The sequence below is a fragment of the Schistocerca gregaria genome, chromosome 9, assembly GCF_023897955.1.
Source record: "Schistocerca gregaria isolate iqSchGreg1 chromosome 9, iqSchGreg1.2, whole genome shotgun sequence".
Lineage (NCBI taxonomy): Eukaryota > Metazoa > Arthropoda > Insecta > Orthoptera > Acrididae > Schistocerca > Schistocerca gregaria.
Genome location: NC_064928.1, coordinates 195,386,705 through 195,401,723, shown reverse-complemented (window position 1 = coordinate 195,401,723; position 15,019 = coordinate 195,386,705). Strand labels below are relative to the sequence as shown.

General features: G+C 46.7%; 1 protein-coding gene across 1 annotated transcript in view; it reads right to left on the bottom strand.

Annotated features, from left to right (window-relative positions):
• LOC126292297 (trypsin I-P38-like) overlaps positions 1-14,817 on the bottom strand; it is a 77,377-nt gene extending 62,560 nt beyond the window's left edge. The window contains exon 1 of the mRNA XM_049986221.1: positions 14,131-14,817. Coding sequence (XP_049842178.1) covers positions 14,131-14,440 — 310 coding nt within the window. The 5' untranslated portion in view covers positions 14,441-14,817. The remainder of the gene's footprint in view (positions 1-14,130) is intronic.
• Between the last annotated feature and the right edge of the window lie 202 nt (positions 14,818-15,019).

Sequence of the window (15,019 nt, the reverse complement as noted above, 5' to 3'; positions counted from 1 at the left end):
TCTGTTGAAACAAGTGCGTAAATGTTCAAGGGGTTTATGCTGGAAAGTAGAAAAAGTATTGTTTTGTAAAAATAAACGCTCTTTTCTCTAGACCAATTTGTCTCTTTAATTGTTGAATGATCCTCGTAATTCCAGAAATACGGATCACAGGAAAAGCATAACTATGAGAAGCTAATACGTATTGCTTCCGTGGGGAAGTTTGTAGAGTGTTAGAGCGTCGTACCCAGAGTCCTAGATTCAAATCCCAATGATATTTTTTTCTTTTACTGTATTACGCGTCAAACTATGGTTCAAATGGCTCTGTGCACTATGGGACTTAACGTCAGAGGTCATCAGTCCCCTAGAACTTGAACTACTTAAACCTAACTAACCTAAGGACATCACACACACCCATGCCTGAGGCAGGATTCGAACCTGCGACCGTAGTGGTCGCGCGGTTCCAGACTATAGCGCCTAGGACCGCTGCCCGGCAAGTCAAACTACTATATAGACGTGTGATGCAGTTGTTTCTTTATTCTACTGCTCCGTTGTTTATGTTTATTCCGTCAAACTCAAATGCACTAGCTGCTTCATCACGAGTCGTGTCTGTTCTGTCGCACATGTCCAACAGAGCACCACACCCATCTACACAAATGTACTCTGTAGATTTGCTACTTTCAGCTAACGAAGCGAAAGCAGATTGCCAAAAGAATATTGCTGCAAACTCCGAAAAGTCCTTTTATATGTCAGGAAAATGTTCTCCCATGTAACAGAGGGCCTTTGGCACGACGAGCTCACGCTCTACCAGTTGTCCCTACAACATAATCATTCGCAGATACTCTTTTCCTGTATCCGTCGTTATGATCTTATTTTTAGTTACCGTTTACGCATGTTCCACTGGACGACAGCACACAGCACTAACTAAATCCGTGTTTTGGTTGACAGTCTAACCACATATAATGTTTGCTACAGAGGTGAGTGTCTGACATCCCTATATATTGGCCACGACATCTTGGTAGATGATTGTTGCAGGCTCTGTGTGTTTATGGGTTGCATTTTTTCATATGACTTGTCAAGCCAATGGCAGCACGGCATCCCTTGCCGCAATTGTCACTAGTTTATGTGGCTGCTGATGCAGGAGCAGTGGTAGCATTCCGAAGCTTTTTCTGCCGTAATCTGTCTAACAAGCCTTAATCATGCTTCGACATTCCCGATGATATATCATCACGCCACTCTGGTCTGATGCCAGCCCGTGCCTCCCATCTGTTTGTGTCGATTCCAAAGCTATCCGTATCTCGTTTACAGGAGTCCTTGGACCTCAATACAGGACGTCCTGCAGGTCTTTTGGCTATAGAGATCTCTCCAAGCATCACCTCACGTGGTAATCTGTCAGGATCCATATGGCGGACGTGTCCCAGCCAGCGGAGTCGTCTCTGCTTCAAGACAGCTAAAATACCGTTGCAATTAGTTTTAGATAGCACTGCTTCGTTGGTCACTCGGTCCTTCCACGTTACTCCGAGGATGGATCTCAGGCACCGCATGTGGAAAGCTTTAAGGCGACGTTCTTGTCTGGCTCAGGTAGTCCATGTTTCCGACGCATACAAAAGGATGCTGAGGACGCAAGTATGACATAGAAGAATTTTGGTGGTCAAAGAGAGTTTGTTGTTTCTCCAAACACGTGTAGAGAGTCTGCCAAAAGTTGTCGCAGCTCTTCCAATGTGAGCATCAATTTCCTTGTCAACAGACATCTTTGATTCTATAGTAGATCCAAGATAGCAGAAGTTATCTACGACTTGCAGAGTAGTGCCATCTAGTGTGATATTCGGCTTTGTGTTAGCACCCTGAACCATAATTACGGTCTTACTGCTGTTTACACTCGTCGAGAATAGGTGGCATGCGTGACTAAACCTTGATTCTAGCTCTTGCAGTTCTTCTGCGGAGTTCGCAACAATTGCAACATCACCAGCATACAGGAGTTCACAAGCGACTTCCTCGTAGCGCTTTGTCTTACTCTTCAGAAGACTGACATTGAAAAGCCTTCCATCTTCCCTAGTATGCAGATGGACTCCAACATTGCAATTCTCGAAAACCACTTGGAGTAGACCCGAGAGGAAAATTCCAAGAAGTGTAGGTGCCAACACACAGTCTTGTCTTACACCACAGTTCATACTGAATGGTTTAGATGTACTGCCACCGAAGATTACAGAGCCACGCATATTGTCGTGAAAAGATCTTATTAAACACAGCAAATGTGGGGGACATCCAATTTTTTCCAATATGCTGTAGAGTCCCTCCCTAATGACGGTGTCAAAGGCTTTGTTGAGGTCAACAAAAGCCACATATAATGGCACTCTGTGTTCGCGGCACTACTGTTGTAGTTGGTGCAAGGTGAATATCATGTCACTTGTCGATCTGCCAGTTCGAAATCCACACTGTGACTCAGGGCAGATCCGAGCAGCCAAGGTTTCCAGTCTCTTCAGGATTATCACTGCATACGCCTTTCCAGCAACGCTCAAGAGAGATATTCCTCTATAGTTGTTACAATTACCTCTGTCGCGTTTTCCCTCATACACTCCTGGAAATGGAAAAAAGAACACATTGACACCGGTGTGTCAGACCCACCATACTTGCTCCGGACACTGCGAGAGGGTTGTACAAGCAATGATCACACGCACGGCACAGTGGACAAACCAGGAACCGCGGTGTTGGCCGTCGAATGGCGCTAGCTGCGCAGCATTTGTGTACCGCCGCCGTCAGTGTCAGCCAGTTTGACGTGTCATACGGAGCTCCATCGCAGTCTTTAACACTGGTAGCATGCCGCGACAGCGTGGACGTGAACCGTATGTGCAGTTGACGGACTTTGAGCGAGGGCGTATAGTGGGCATGCGTGAGGCCTGGTGGACGTACCGCCGAATTGCTCAACACGTGGGGCGTGAGGTCTCCACAGTACATCGCTGTTGTCGCCAGTGGTCGGCGGAAGGTGCACGTGCCCGTCGACCTGGGACCGGACCGCAGCGACGCACGGATGCACACCAAGACCGTAGGATCCTACGCAGTGCCGTAGGGGACCGCACCGCCGCTTCCCAGCAAATTAGGGACACTGTTGCTCCTGGGGTATCGGCGAGGACCATTCGCAACCGTCTCCATGAAGCTGGGCTACGGTCCCGCACACCGTTAGGCCGTCTTCCGCTCACGCCCCAACATCGTGCAGCCTGCCTCCAGTGGTGTCGCGACAGGCGTGAGTGGAGGGACGAATGGAGACGTGTCGTCTTCAGCGATGAGAGTCGCTTCTGTCTTGGTGCCAATGATGGTCGTATGCGTGTTTGGCGCCGTGCAGGTGAGCGCCACAATCAGGACTGCATACGGCCAAGGCACACAGGGCCAACACCCGGCATCATGGTGTGGGGAGCGATCTCCTACACTGGCCGTACACCTCTGGTGATCGTCGACGGGACACTGAATAGTGCACGGTACATCCAAACCGTCATCGAACCTACCGTTCTACCATTCCTAGACCGGCAAGGTAACTTGCTGTTCCAACAGGACAATGCACGTCCGCATGTATCCCGTGCCACCCAACGTGCTCTAGAAGGTGTAAGTCAACTACCCTGGCCAGCAAGATCTCCGGATCTGTCCCCCATTGAGCATGTTTGGGACTGGATGAAGCGTCGTCTCACGTCCAGCACGAACGCTGGTCCAACTGAGGCGCCAGGTGGAAATGGCATGGCAAGCCGTTCCACAGGACTACATCCAGCATCTCTACGATCGTCTCCATGGGAGAATAGCAGCCTGCATTGCTGCGAAAGGTGGATATACACTGTACTAGTGCCGACATTGTGCATGCTCTGTTGCCTGTGTCTATGTGCCTGTGGTTCTGTCAGTGTGATCATGTGATGTATCTGACCCCAGGAATGTGTCAATAAAGTTTCCCCTTCCTGGGACAATGAATTCACGGTGTTCTTATTTCAATTTCCAGGAGTGTACATTGTTACTATGTTTGCATCTCTCATGTCTTGAGGTACTGTGCCTTCTTCCCAGCACTGCAGTAAGATTTGATACAATATCGGTAAAACACTGTCAAGTTTGATGATTTCTGCTGGTAAGTTATCACGGCCTGTACTCTTGCCTAGCTTTAGACTTTTAAGTGCTAGGTTTAATTCGTCAACAGTGTGAGTATCATCGAGCTCAGACATAATTGGGTAAGTTGGTAAAGTACCCAAAGCTTCTGAAGAAATGTTGACCTCTTCTGAGTATTGTTTAGCATAGTGCTGCACCCATCCAACTAGCTGCTGCTTTTTATTATTGATTGGGTCTCCATTTAGATCTTTTATTGCAGCGAACGTCCTGCTTGTTGGTCCAATGACCTTTATGATGCCTTGATACATGCCACTATAATCTCCTTTGTCTCGGCAGGTCTGAATAGTTTTGCAAAGGTTGGTCCAATATCTATTTGCGCAATGGCGAGAAACTCGTAGCAGATCTGCTTTGCAGGCCTGGTATTCAGCTATTGCTCGTTGGTCTTTAGGATTATTCTTAACCTGTATATGAGCATTACGTTTCTTGTCTATATATGGACGCAACTCATTTTCACATTCAAATGGTTCAAATGGCTCTGAGCACTATGGGACTCAACTGCTGTGGTCATTAGTCCCCTAGAACTTAGAACTACTTAAACCTAACTAACCTAAGGACATCACACACATCCATGCCCGAGGCAGGATTCGAACCTGCTGCCGTAGCAGTCGCACGGTTCCGGACTGCGCGCCTAGAACCGCGAGACCACCGCGGCCGGCTTTCCACATTCAGTAAACCAGTCACTTTGAGTGACTACCCTGCTTTCCAAATGTTCCGATGGCTGTCTGCATAATATTTTCTTTAGCTAGTTGCCACATATATTCGGCGCCTTGTGGAGTTAGAAATTGCTCAGGATTCAGTTTCATCTCAATTTCTTCACTGAAATTTTTGTATAGTGCATCATCTTGAATGGCTTTGGTGTTGATGTTCACTCTTCGACAAACACTCTCAGCTGAGGGAATCTTCTTTTGTGTGAACCGTGATTTGGTCATAACTAAAGAGTGATTCAGAGAGAAAGAGAGGTGCAAAGTTCCAGCAGTCGCTGACTGTTCTCATTCATATTTCCAATGCCGTATGGGCCAATGCAGTCGGTCCAGTTATTCCGTTTATTCCCAACCCTGGCATTAAAGTCTCCCAGTAACATGAGTTTATCTGGTCCACGAACATTCTCCAGGCATTTCCGCAGGTCTTCATAGAGCATGTCTTTGACTTCAGGTGGCGCTTTCATAGTGGGAGCATATGCAGGGATTAGTGAGACGGGGCCTGCTGTTGTCTTTAATGTCAAAGTTGTTAACCGTTCAGACATAGATTTTGGTTGTTCGCAGCAGCTGAGAAGACTGTTTCACATTGCAAACCAACTCCGTGTTCACGTCTTTCTCCAATTTCTCTTCCTTTCGAGAAAAAGGTGTAATTATCTTCACGCAGGCTGCCTTCCCCAGAGAGACGAGTTTCCTGTAATGTAGCCACATCAACGCGAAGACGCAGGAGTTCTCTGTCAATTATGGCTGTTTTTCTGACTATAGGGGCAGCATCTGTAGGAGTGTCAAATCCGGGTAACACAGTTCTGACATTCCAGGTGGAAAATCGTGTTATTGAATAGTTGGTTTTGCTCATTCGAGCTACTTTATTGTTGTTTTTCCAGGTGCCTCAGTAACGCACCTTGTATCAAGCACTGCGAGATGCTTGCTGCTCCATACACCCATAGAAGCTCAAGGTGGGGGACGGACTGGTACCTTACTGGCTGGGGGCTGCCCAGCTTGAGGCGGGCGGTAACCTGTCAGTTACCCGCAATGGGCTGTCCCACCGACGAGAGTCACCCCTGGCGCCCGCACTCACGTCCCTCAGCGCGAGGCTTAAAACTGGTAACTGCGACTCCCCGTGTTGTTACCCGCACCTTTGCAGGCGCAGGCGGAGTGTCCTCTCCACAGGCACTGCATCGCCTGGGTCGTATTTAAAAGCCACGAATTTACCCAGCGTTCATAGCTTTTTCTCGACCCAAACATCTGTTTCCACAGGAGTGACGGGTCACTTCGTGTGGAGTTGAGTGGGCTGCAGGAACTGCCGACTTGTTCAGGTTGAACCCAACTGTCGCCTACGGTACTCCGGATCCGTTGCCCCATCCGTCAAGCATATGTACCGCACCAGAGATCTCCTTCTCCGCCGCAGATGCCGTTGAGGACTTCACCCACAAATTTGGGCTAGGGTCCTGCATCAAACCCCGCAGGGCTGGTGCGAGAGAGATAGGAAACTGAAAGACACCCTCAGGTCTCGAAACCTAATACCATTGGGGTCGAAAAACAAGCGTTGGCCAAGGGAGGCCGACAGGAAAGAAAACAGGAGGGATCTGACACAAGTAAGTGGAAGCAATATCAGACTCAGCTCGGGGCCCCACGGATGCCACCCGCGAACTTCTAGATGAAGTCCCCTGGACAGTCTGACATCTAGAGGATTGTGTATTGTGGCAAGCGCTGGCGCCCATGACTTCAGGTCTCAGTAATGTCATTAGATGACGTTTCCAGACATGGATTCCTGTTTCCAGTTTGTTCCTCAAGATACTCTCTTCCACCACTGGAAGTTCGTCGAAACATTTCTGGGACATCCTGTATAGTGCCATATTCAGGTCTACCGGTTTCATTATCTTTGTGCTAGTACTGCAGTGTAAATTATACAAATGTTACATACTCAACCATGGAATGATCCTAAAGCTTATTCTAGGCTTTCACTCACTATCAGTAAAAAGTCATAAGTCATAGCTTACACATTAGCTTGTTCAGGTCTTTAGTTAGAGATTTTGGGGTAAAACAGTTGGCGTCTACGTGCAAAAGGTGTCAATTGTGTATTGCAAAAACAGCACTTCACCACTTTTTGACACTACATGGATATTTCATATTTTCGTGATTATGAAGGCAATACCTACAGTTTTATGTAGAAAGAACCCTCTGAGATATATCCCTGGCCTACAGAAACGGGACTTCTCCTACAGAGGTGCTGTTTGTTCCAGCTCTAATTTTTCGCGTGACATATCGGTACGGGAAGCGTTCTGCTGCAGCCACCGCACCATTAATGTAGTTAATATTCACAACATGGGAGGCCAAGACACCAAAGTTATAGATATATCATGTGGGGGAGGCTAAAAATAAGTCCGATGGAGTATTTTTTTTTTTTTTTAGATGACAGTAATAGCGAGTTACCAAGTACCTACTCATACACTGTAGCTCCAAAGAAACTGTATTCCAACATCGTGTCCCCTCCCCCCCCACCCCCCCACCCCCCTTGTTAGCGGTCAGAGCACCGCCTAGTGAGCACGAGGCCTGGGTTCGAATCCCTGTATGGCACAAATTTCCAACTTTCCTCCTTCGATTGGAATGAATGCTCACACGAAGCCAATGCCCGTAATCTCTTTTTGTCTACGTTTGTGCTCAGGTGACGAATCCCAGTGCCTGTAACAAAACTGTTGCCTCCCACTACCGGGTGTTCAAATAGTCGGTATAAATTTGAAAACTTAATAAACCACGGAATAATGTAGATATGTAGATGTAGAGGTAAAAATTGACACACATGCTTGGAATGATACGGGGTTTTATTAGAAAAAAAACACACACAAAGTTCACGAAATGTCCGACAGAAGGCGCTGGACAGCAAAACTTCAGTGACTGCGCATGACAATCGTGTATAAAAATATCTGTAATAAGAGAGAGAATCACATGCGCCAGCAGTCGCAGCATGTTGACGTTACCTCCACCCCATATTGCTAGACGCGTGAAAGATCTCTTGCGCGCGTCGTTTGGTGATGATCGTGTGCTCAGCCGCCACTTTCGTCACGCTTGGCCTCCCAGGTGTCCAAACCTCAGTCCATGCGACTATTTTCTTTGGAGTTACCTGAAGTCGCAAGTGTATCGCGTTCGACCGCCATCTCTAGGGATGCTGAAAAACAACATCCGACGCCAATGCCTCACCATAACTGCGGACATGCTTTACAGTGCTGTTCACAACATTATTCCACGACTACAGCTATTTTTGAGGAATGATGGTGGACATATTGAGCATTTCCTGTAAAGAACATCATCTTTGCTTTGTCTTACTTTGTTATACTAATTATTGCTATTCTGATCAGATGAAGCGCCATCTGTCGGACATGTTTTGAGCATCCCAGAGATGTCGGTGGATCACGATACACTTGCGACTAACCCCAAAGCCAATAATCGCACGGACTGAGGTCTGGGGACCTGGGAGGCCAAGCATGACGAAAGTGGCGGCTGAGCACACGATCATCACCAAACGACGTGCGTAAGAGATCTTTCACGCGTCTAGCAATACTTTTTTTGTGGTTTTAATAAAACACTTATGTCATTCCAAACATGTGTATCAATTTATACCTCTCTATCTACATTATTCCGTGATTTATTCAGTTTTCAAATTTATACTGACTTTTTGATCACCCGGCACATGGGTCATGAGACTGCCAGGCAATCGCCTGAAGCTCACACTTTTTCCAGAAGATTTTCTGGAAATTTTCATTTCCCTTCCTACATCCTTAGCACTCCGCCAAGCAAATGTATCTGCTTTTCATTGCAAAGCGTGCCTATGCGGTTTCCGTGAGAAGGTTCTTTGGAGGTCAGCTCGTGACCACCGTCTGTGACACCGCACATTCCTTCAGACTAAAAGTTATGTCTTTTCGTCTTGGTCTGCACCCGATGGTCTTCAGCCAGGAACGCTATTTTGAAATTTTTTTCTGTCCCACCAGAGTGCAACCTCCCATCCACACTGTCGGCACTATGGTGTTTCTGCGGCCTGTAGTGTTGCGAACCACAGCCCACTCGCTCTGTTCTCTCTCACAGCAGTAAATGTACGCGCCTGCAGAACGTGACAGCTGACAACCCTCTTCCCAGTCTGCCAAAACTTAAGAGAAGTTGCGCCTGGCCGTTTCTGTATACAGTGTGTTAAAAAAAGGTACGACCAAACTTTCAGGAAACATTCCTCACACTCAAAGAAAGAAAATACGTTATGTGGACATGTGTCCGGAAACGCTTACTTTCCATGTTAGAGCTCATTTTATTACTTCTCTCCAAATCACATTAATCATGGAATGGAAACACACAGCAACAGAACGTACCAGCGTGACTTCAAACGCTTTATTACAGGAAATGTTCAAAATCCACCCTCCGTCGTATGGAATCCCTGATGCGCTGATGCAGCCCTGGAGAATGGCGTATTGTATCACATCCGTCCACAATACGAGCACTAAAAGTCTCTACATTTGGTACCGGGGTTGCGTAGACAAGAGCTTTCAAATGCCCCCATAAATGAAAGGCAAGAATGTTGAGGTCAGGAGAGCGTGGAGACCACGGAATTGGTCCGCCTCTACCAATCCATCGGTCACCGAATCTGTTGTTGAGAAGCGTACGAACACTTCGACTGAAATGTGCAGGAGCTCCATCGTGCATGAACCACATGCTGTGCCGTACTTGTAAAGGCACATGTTCTAGCGGCACAGGTAGAGTATCCCGTATGAAATCATGATAACGTGCTCCATTGAGCGTAGGTGGAAGAAGATGGGGCCCAATCGAGACATCAACAACAATGCCTGCCCAAACGTTCACAGAAAATCTGTGTTGATGACGTGATTGCACAATTGCGTGCGGATTCTCGTCAGCCCACACATGTTGATTGTGAAAATTTACAATTTGATCACTTAGGAATGAAGCCTCATCCGCAAAAAGAACATTTGCACTGAAATGAGGATTGACACATTGTTGCATGAACCATTCGCAGAAGTGTAACGGTGGAGGCCAATCAGCTGCTGATAGTGCCTGCACACGCTGTACATGGCACGGAAACAACTGGTTCTCTCGTAGCACTCTCCATACAGTGACGTGGTCAACGTTACCTTGTACAGCAGCAACTTCTCTGACGCTGACATTAGGGTTATCGTCAACTGCACGAAGAATTGCCTCATCCATTGCAGGTGTCCTCGTCGTTCTATGTCTTCCCCAGTCGCGAGTCATAGGTTGGAATGTTCCGTGCTCCCTTAGACGCCGATCAATTGCTTCGAACGTCTTCCCGTCGGGACACCTTCGTTCTGAATATCTGTCTCGATATAAACGAACCGCGCCACAGCTGTTGCCCCGTGCTAATCCATATATCAAAGGGGCATCTGCCAACTCCGCATTTGTAAACATTGTACTGACTGCAAAACCACGTTCGTGATGAACACTAACCTGTTGATGCTACGTACTGATGTACTTGATGGTAGTACTGTAAAGCAATGAGTCGCGTGTCAACTCAAGCACCGAAGTCAACATTACCTTCCTTCAATTGGGCCAACTGGAGGTGAATCGAGGAAGTACAATACATACTGACGAAACTAAAATGAGCTCTAACATGGAAATTAAGCGTTTCCGGACACATATCCACATAACATCTTTTCTTTATTTGTGTGTGAGGAATGTTTCCTGAAAGTTTGGTCGTACCTTTTTGTAACACCCTGTATACAGGAGCAAGAAAAATGCGCGCACTCCGACTTCTCACAGTGCGATTCCTCACAAAAATGTCTTACAAAATTTCGTCCTACGCGTGTTTCCGGCTGAACCAGATCGCTGGTCGATCATCAGCGATCGGCTCGTTATCTTTGGCGCGTCCCCGGGAATGAGCATCTTTGCTTTTTCGGCTGGGGCGCGCGGGACGGCGAGAGGCAGTCGGTTTGGGGCGGCCGGTGAGACAGGCGGTGTTGTGGCTCGGGCGTAAGCACACGTGTGATGTCTGTTACGCTGGGGCTGCTTGCGAATCGTGAAACTCCTGCGGCCGTTACTGGTTGCCTGGAAGGCATTTCGTGTAAACTGTACCAAGCCTAGAAGTGAGAGGGGAGTCCGAAGTTGGTGTTGGCCTAGATGTTTGTACAAATTGAGGTGCCTGCATGAGAAGCACGGCTTGGGCCTGTCGGTTACTTCGTCTTTCTGGCAGCCACTGCAAGCGCATGTTCGGCCCGAAGTCTACAGTTTGTGGTGAGCGTAGTACGAACAAGTTCTCGTAGGGTGTGCTCCCAGCCTGACTCTTAGGCTGTGTTATATGTGGGTGCCGACCCCTTGTCTGTAACTGCTTCCGGGTGTCCTGTAAGATTTCACAGCAAAACTGTGTTTTTGTGACATTCTGTGTTTCTGGTTCAGCCTCCGCCTAGAAAGGGGAAATATTTGGAATTTCTTAATGCTGTAATTTAAAAATATATTAAAAAAATGTTCTTTCAGAATAAGCGCCTGTTTTCTTTTTGGGACACTGCAGTTCAAACAGGAGTGGCGTAATGTTAATGAGTATTTGTCAAATGAAGTGTATGTAATGTCTTGCTGTTTTATGGGGCACGCAGCTCTGTTATTGAACTCATTTTGAAGTGTTATGTTGGGTGAACGACTGCTCCCCATTTCAGTGTAGTCTCTTGAGTAGTATTGTAAGGTTTTTTGGATATTTGTCAGTGGGGTGTATTGATTCAATTTTGTTTTTCTCTTTCTTTGAATTACGGTTCAAAAAAAAATGGTTCAAATGGCTCTGAGCACTATGGGACTCAACTGCTGTGGTCATAAGTCCCCTAGAACTTAGAACTACTTAAACCTAACTAACCTAAGGACACCACACACATCCATGCCCGAGGCAGGATTCGAGCCTGCGACCGTAGCAGTCGCGCGGTTCCCGACTGAACGCCTAGAACCGCTAGACCACCGCGGCCAGCTTGAATTACGGTGAATTGTTTAGTTTATCTGGTTATTGGCTTAACTCGCGCTTCACGCACTAAATCAGCTGATACTAAAATTGTTTTTTTATTCCTGCTTAATGTCAGACAGATTCTAATGTAACTTCATTTATATTATTTGAAATAAATGCGTTGGATTGACCTTAATGAATTAAGTGCAATTGAAGTAAGGGACCCAGTCTTTCATTAGTGCTTAACAGTGGAGTGTGGTTCGGGTTTTGAGCCCCGTGCTCGTCCCACCGGCAGCAAATGAACATTCAGGACTGGCAATATGGCAACACTTTAATCGCATGTTCGGTAACTAATTGCCAGCATGTAGAAATACCGGAGTGCATATCTGTTGTAGATAATGTTTTGGGTTTGCATACAGGAGGTCGAGGTTTCGATTTTGCGTCCTGGCGTATTAGACTTTAGTATACACCGTTCTTAAGCCACACGTTTCTGACATTTACATAGTACATGTTTGGAAATTTTTTGCATAGCCCGGCGCCAACCACAAGGAAATGGAATGCTCCTAAACGTGGCAAGGATAACGGTTGGTACTAATCGTTGGGGCTGTTGGGGAAGGGTATACAGAAATCAGATTTGGAATCTAGTAAGTGCAGAAACCAGATGGCAGTTATAAGAGTCGAAGGGCACGAAAGATAAGCAGTGGTTGGAAAGGGAGTGAGGCAGGGTTGTAGCCTCTCCCCGATGTTATTGAATCTGTATTTTGAGCAAGAAGTAAAGGAAACAAAACAAACATTGGGAGTAGGTATTAAAATCCATAGAGAAGAAATAAAAACTTCGAGGTTCGCTGATGACATTGTAGTTCTGTCAGAGACAGCAAAGGACTTGGAAGAACAGTTGAACGGAATGGACAGTGTCTTGAAACGAGGATATAAGATGAACATCAACAAAAGTAAAACGAGGATAGTGGAATGTAGTCGAATTAAGTCAGGTGATGCTGAACGTATTAGACTAGGGTTGGGTTGGGAAGCGACGAAACTGCGAGGTCATCGGTCTCATCGGATTAGGGAAGGACGGGGAAGGAAGTCGGCCGTGCCCTTTCAAAGGTACCATCCCGGCATTTGCCTGGAGCGATTTAGGGAAATCACGGAAAACCTAAATCAGGATGGCCGGACGCGGGACTGAACCGTCGTCCTCCCGAATGCGAGTCCAGTGTGCTAACCACTGCGCCACCTCGCTCGGTATTATTAGACTAGGAAATGAGACACTTAAAGTATTAAATGAGTTTTGCTATTTGGGAGAAAAATAACTGATGACGGTGGAAGTAGAGAGGATATAAAATGTACACTGGCAATGGCAAAGAAAGCATTTATGAAGAATAGAAATTTGTTAACATCGAGTACACATTTAAGTGTCAGGAAGTCGTTTCTGAAAGTATTTGTGGCACAACTTGACTAGAAGAAGTGATCGGTTGGTAGGACATGTTCTGAGGCATCAAGGGATCACCAGTTTAGTATTGGAGGGCAGCGTGGAGGGTGAAAATCGTAGAGGGAGACCAAATATGAAAACTCTAAGCAGATTCAGAAGGATGTAGGTCGCAGTAGGTACTGGGAGATGAAGAAGCTTGCACAGGATAGAGTAGCATGGAGAGCTGCATCAAACCAGTCTCAGGACTGAAGACCACAACAACAACAGTAGCGCTTATCCGGAACACACAACTGTTTTATTATGGTTCAAATGGCTCTGAGCACTATGGGACAGTTTTTCAGGTTAGGGAGATGGAATGGTGTAATCTCAGTAAACTCAACAAATTGCCAGCCATTCAGGAGGCTACGGATGTGTGGAAGTCCTCCATGCGGGCCTCTCTCAGGGACTATGTAGTTCTCTGCCAGCTCTGCATTAGCCATACGTGGCTAACACATGGCTACCTTCTCCGTCACGAGGACCCACCTCGATGTCACTACGGCTTCCATATGACTGCCGTCCACTTTTAGCCCCTCTGCAGCGTACTTTTAACCTTCCCAGCACGCTGCATTTGGTGTTGCGCGACAATGTCTCAACAGCAGATTTATTTTCGCGTTTTAATCGTGAGCGTTTTTTTTTTATCGTTCAAAATGGTTCAAATGGCTCTGAGCACTATGGGACTTAACAGCTGTGGTCATCAGTCCCCTAGAACTTAGAACTACTTAAAGCTAACTAACCTAAGGACAGCACACAACACCCAGTCATCACAAGGCAGAGAAAATCCGTTTTATTATCTATGCCTCGAAGTGCAGACATAACTATGACTAATGTATGACGTCATTGGTCAAAGCCGGCGGGTTCCATCCCCTGCTTCACTAGACCCAAATATTCTTTCTGGGAAATAGTGCCTCTAGAGGAGTACTCACCATACCAATATTCGGTCATGCCCATGCAGTGTGCCGCGCTTAGGATCCACTGCGGCGCCAATACACTGCCCGAGCATTCCCAGGTCCTGCCAGGCTCCATCCCTATGATGAAGACGGTAAAGGGGTAGGTGCCGATGTGAGGCGCGAATCCACCAAACAGTCTGTCGCCAGGCCAAGCGGCGTCTTTCTTCGTGGAGCGCCAGCTCTCGATGGCTTTCCTCCCAACCCGCAATTCCTCCGGCGTGTTGAGCCCGCACCGGATCAGCACGACGACAGAGCTCCACACGACAACCCGATGAACTATCTCCATGCCGCCGCATGTATAACGCACGATACCTTTTGTCCGGATCTTTCGGCAAGTTTCGTTGTCGTCGATCGACAAAAACGTTAAAAGAGTTTTGCCACCATTGGCTTCAACCGATGCTATTTTTATACAGACTGCCACGTATAAATTGCATTCGTCATCACTCTAAAATTTTATGATCGATGCGATTTCCAAATTGAATACATGAGCAAACTCGCCGATACGATTTATCTCACTCTTCTCCACAAAACCACTAACTTATTGCCGGCAAAAGCGCTACACAGAATTTTGTAAACATCGGAGGCAACGCCACGTTATTTATTGTTTACTCTATGTATATCGTCGTCTGATGCTAGCATTGCATTCTACAGAGTATCATCTCTGAAATGGCAGCATGGAACATCTTTGGTCCTGGTCCCACTAACGCGTAGGAATTTCTATGGAGTGAGCATAGTTTTTATTTATTTATTTACCAATTTTCGCTTTTTGCCTTAACATCAGATATAGCCATTTCTCAATATTTTGGAGATTTACAGATTTGCATTGATCAATAAATTTCACAATTAGTTTTAAAACTGCGATGTA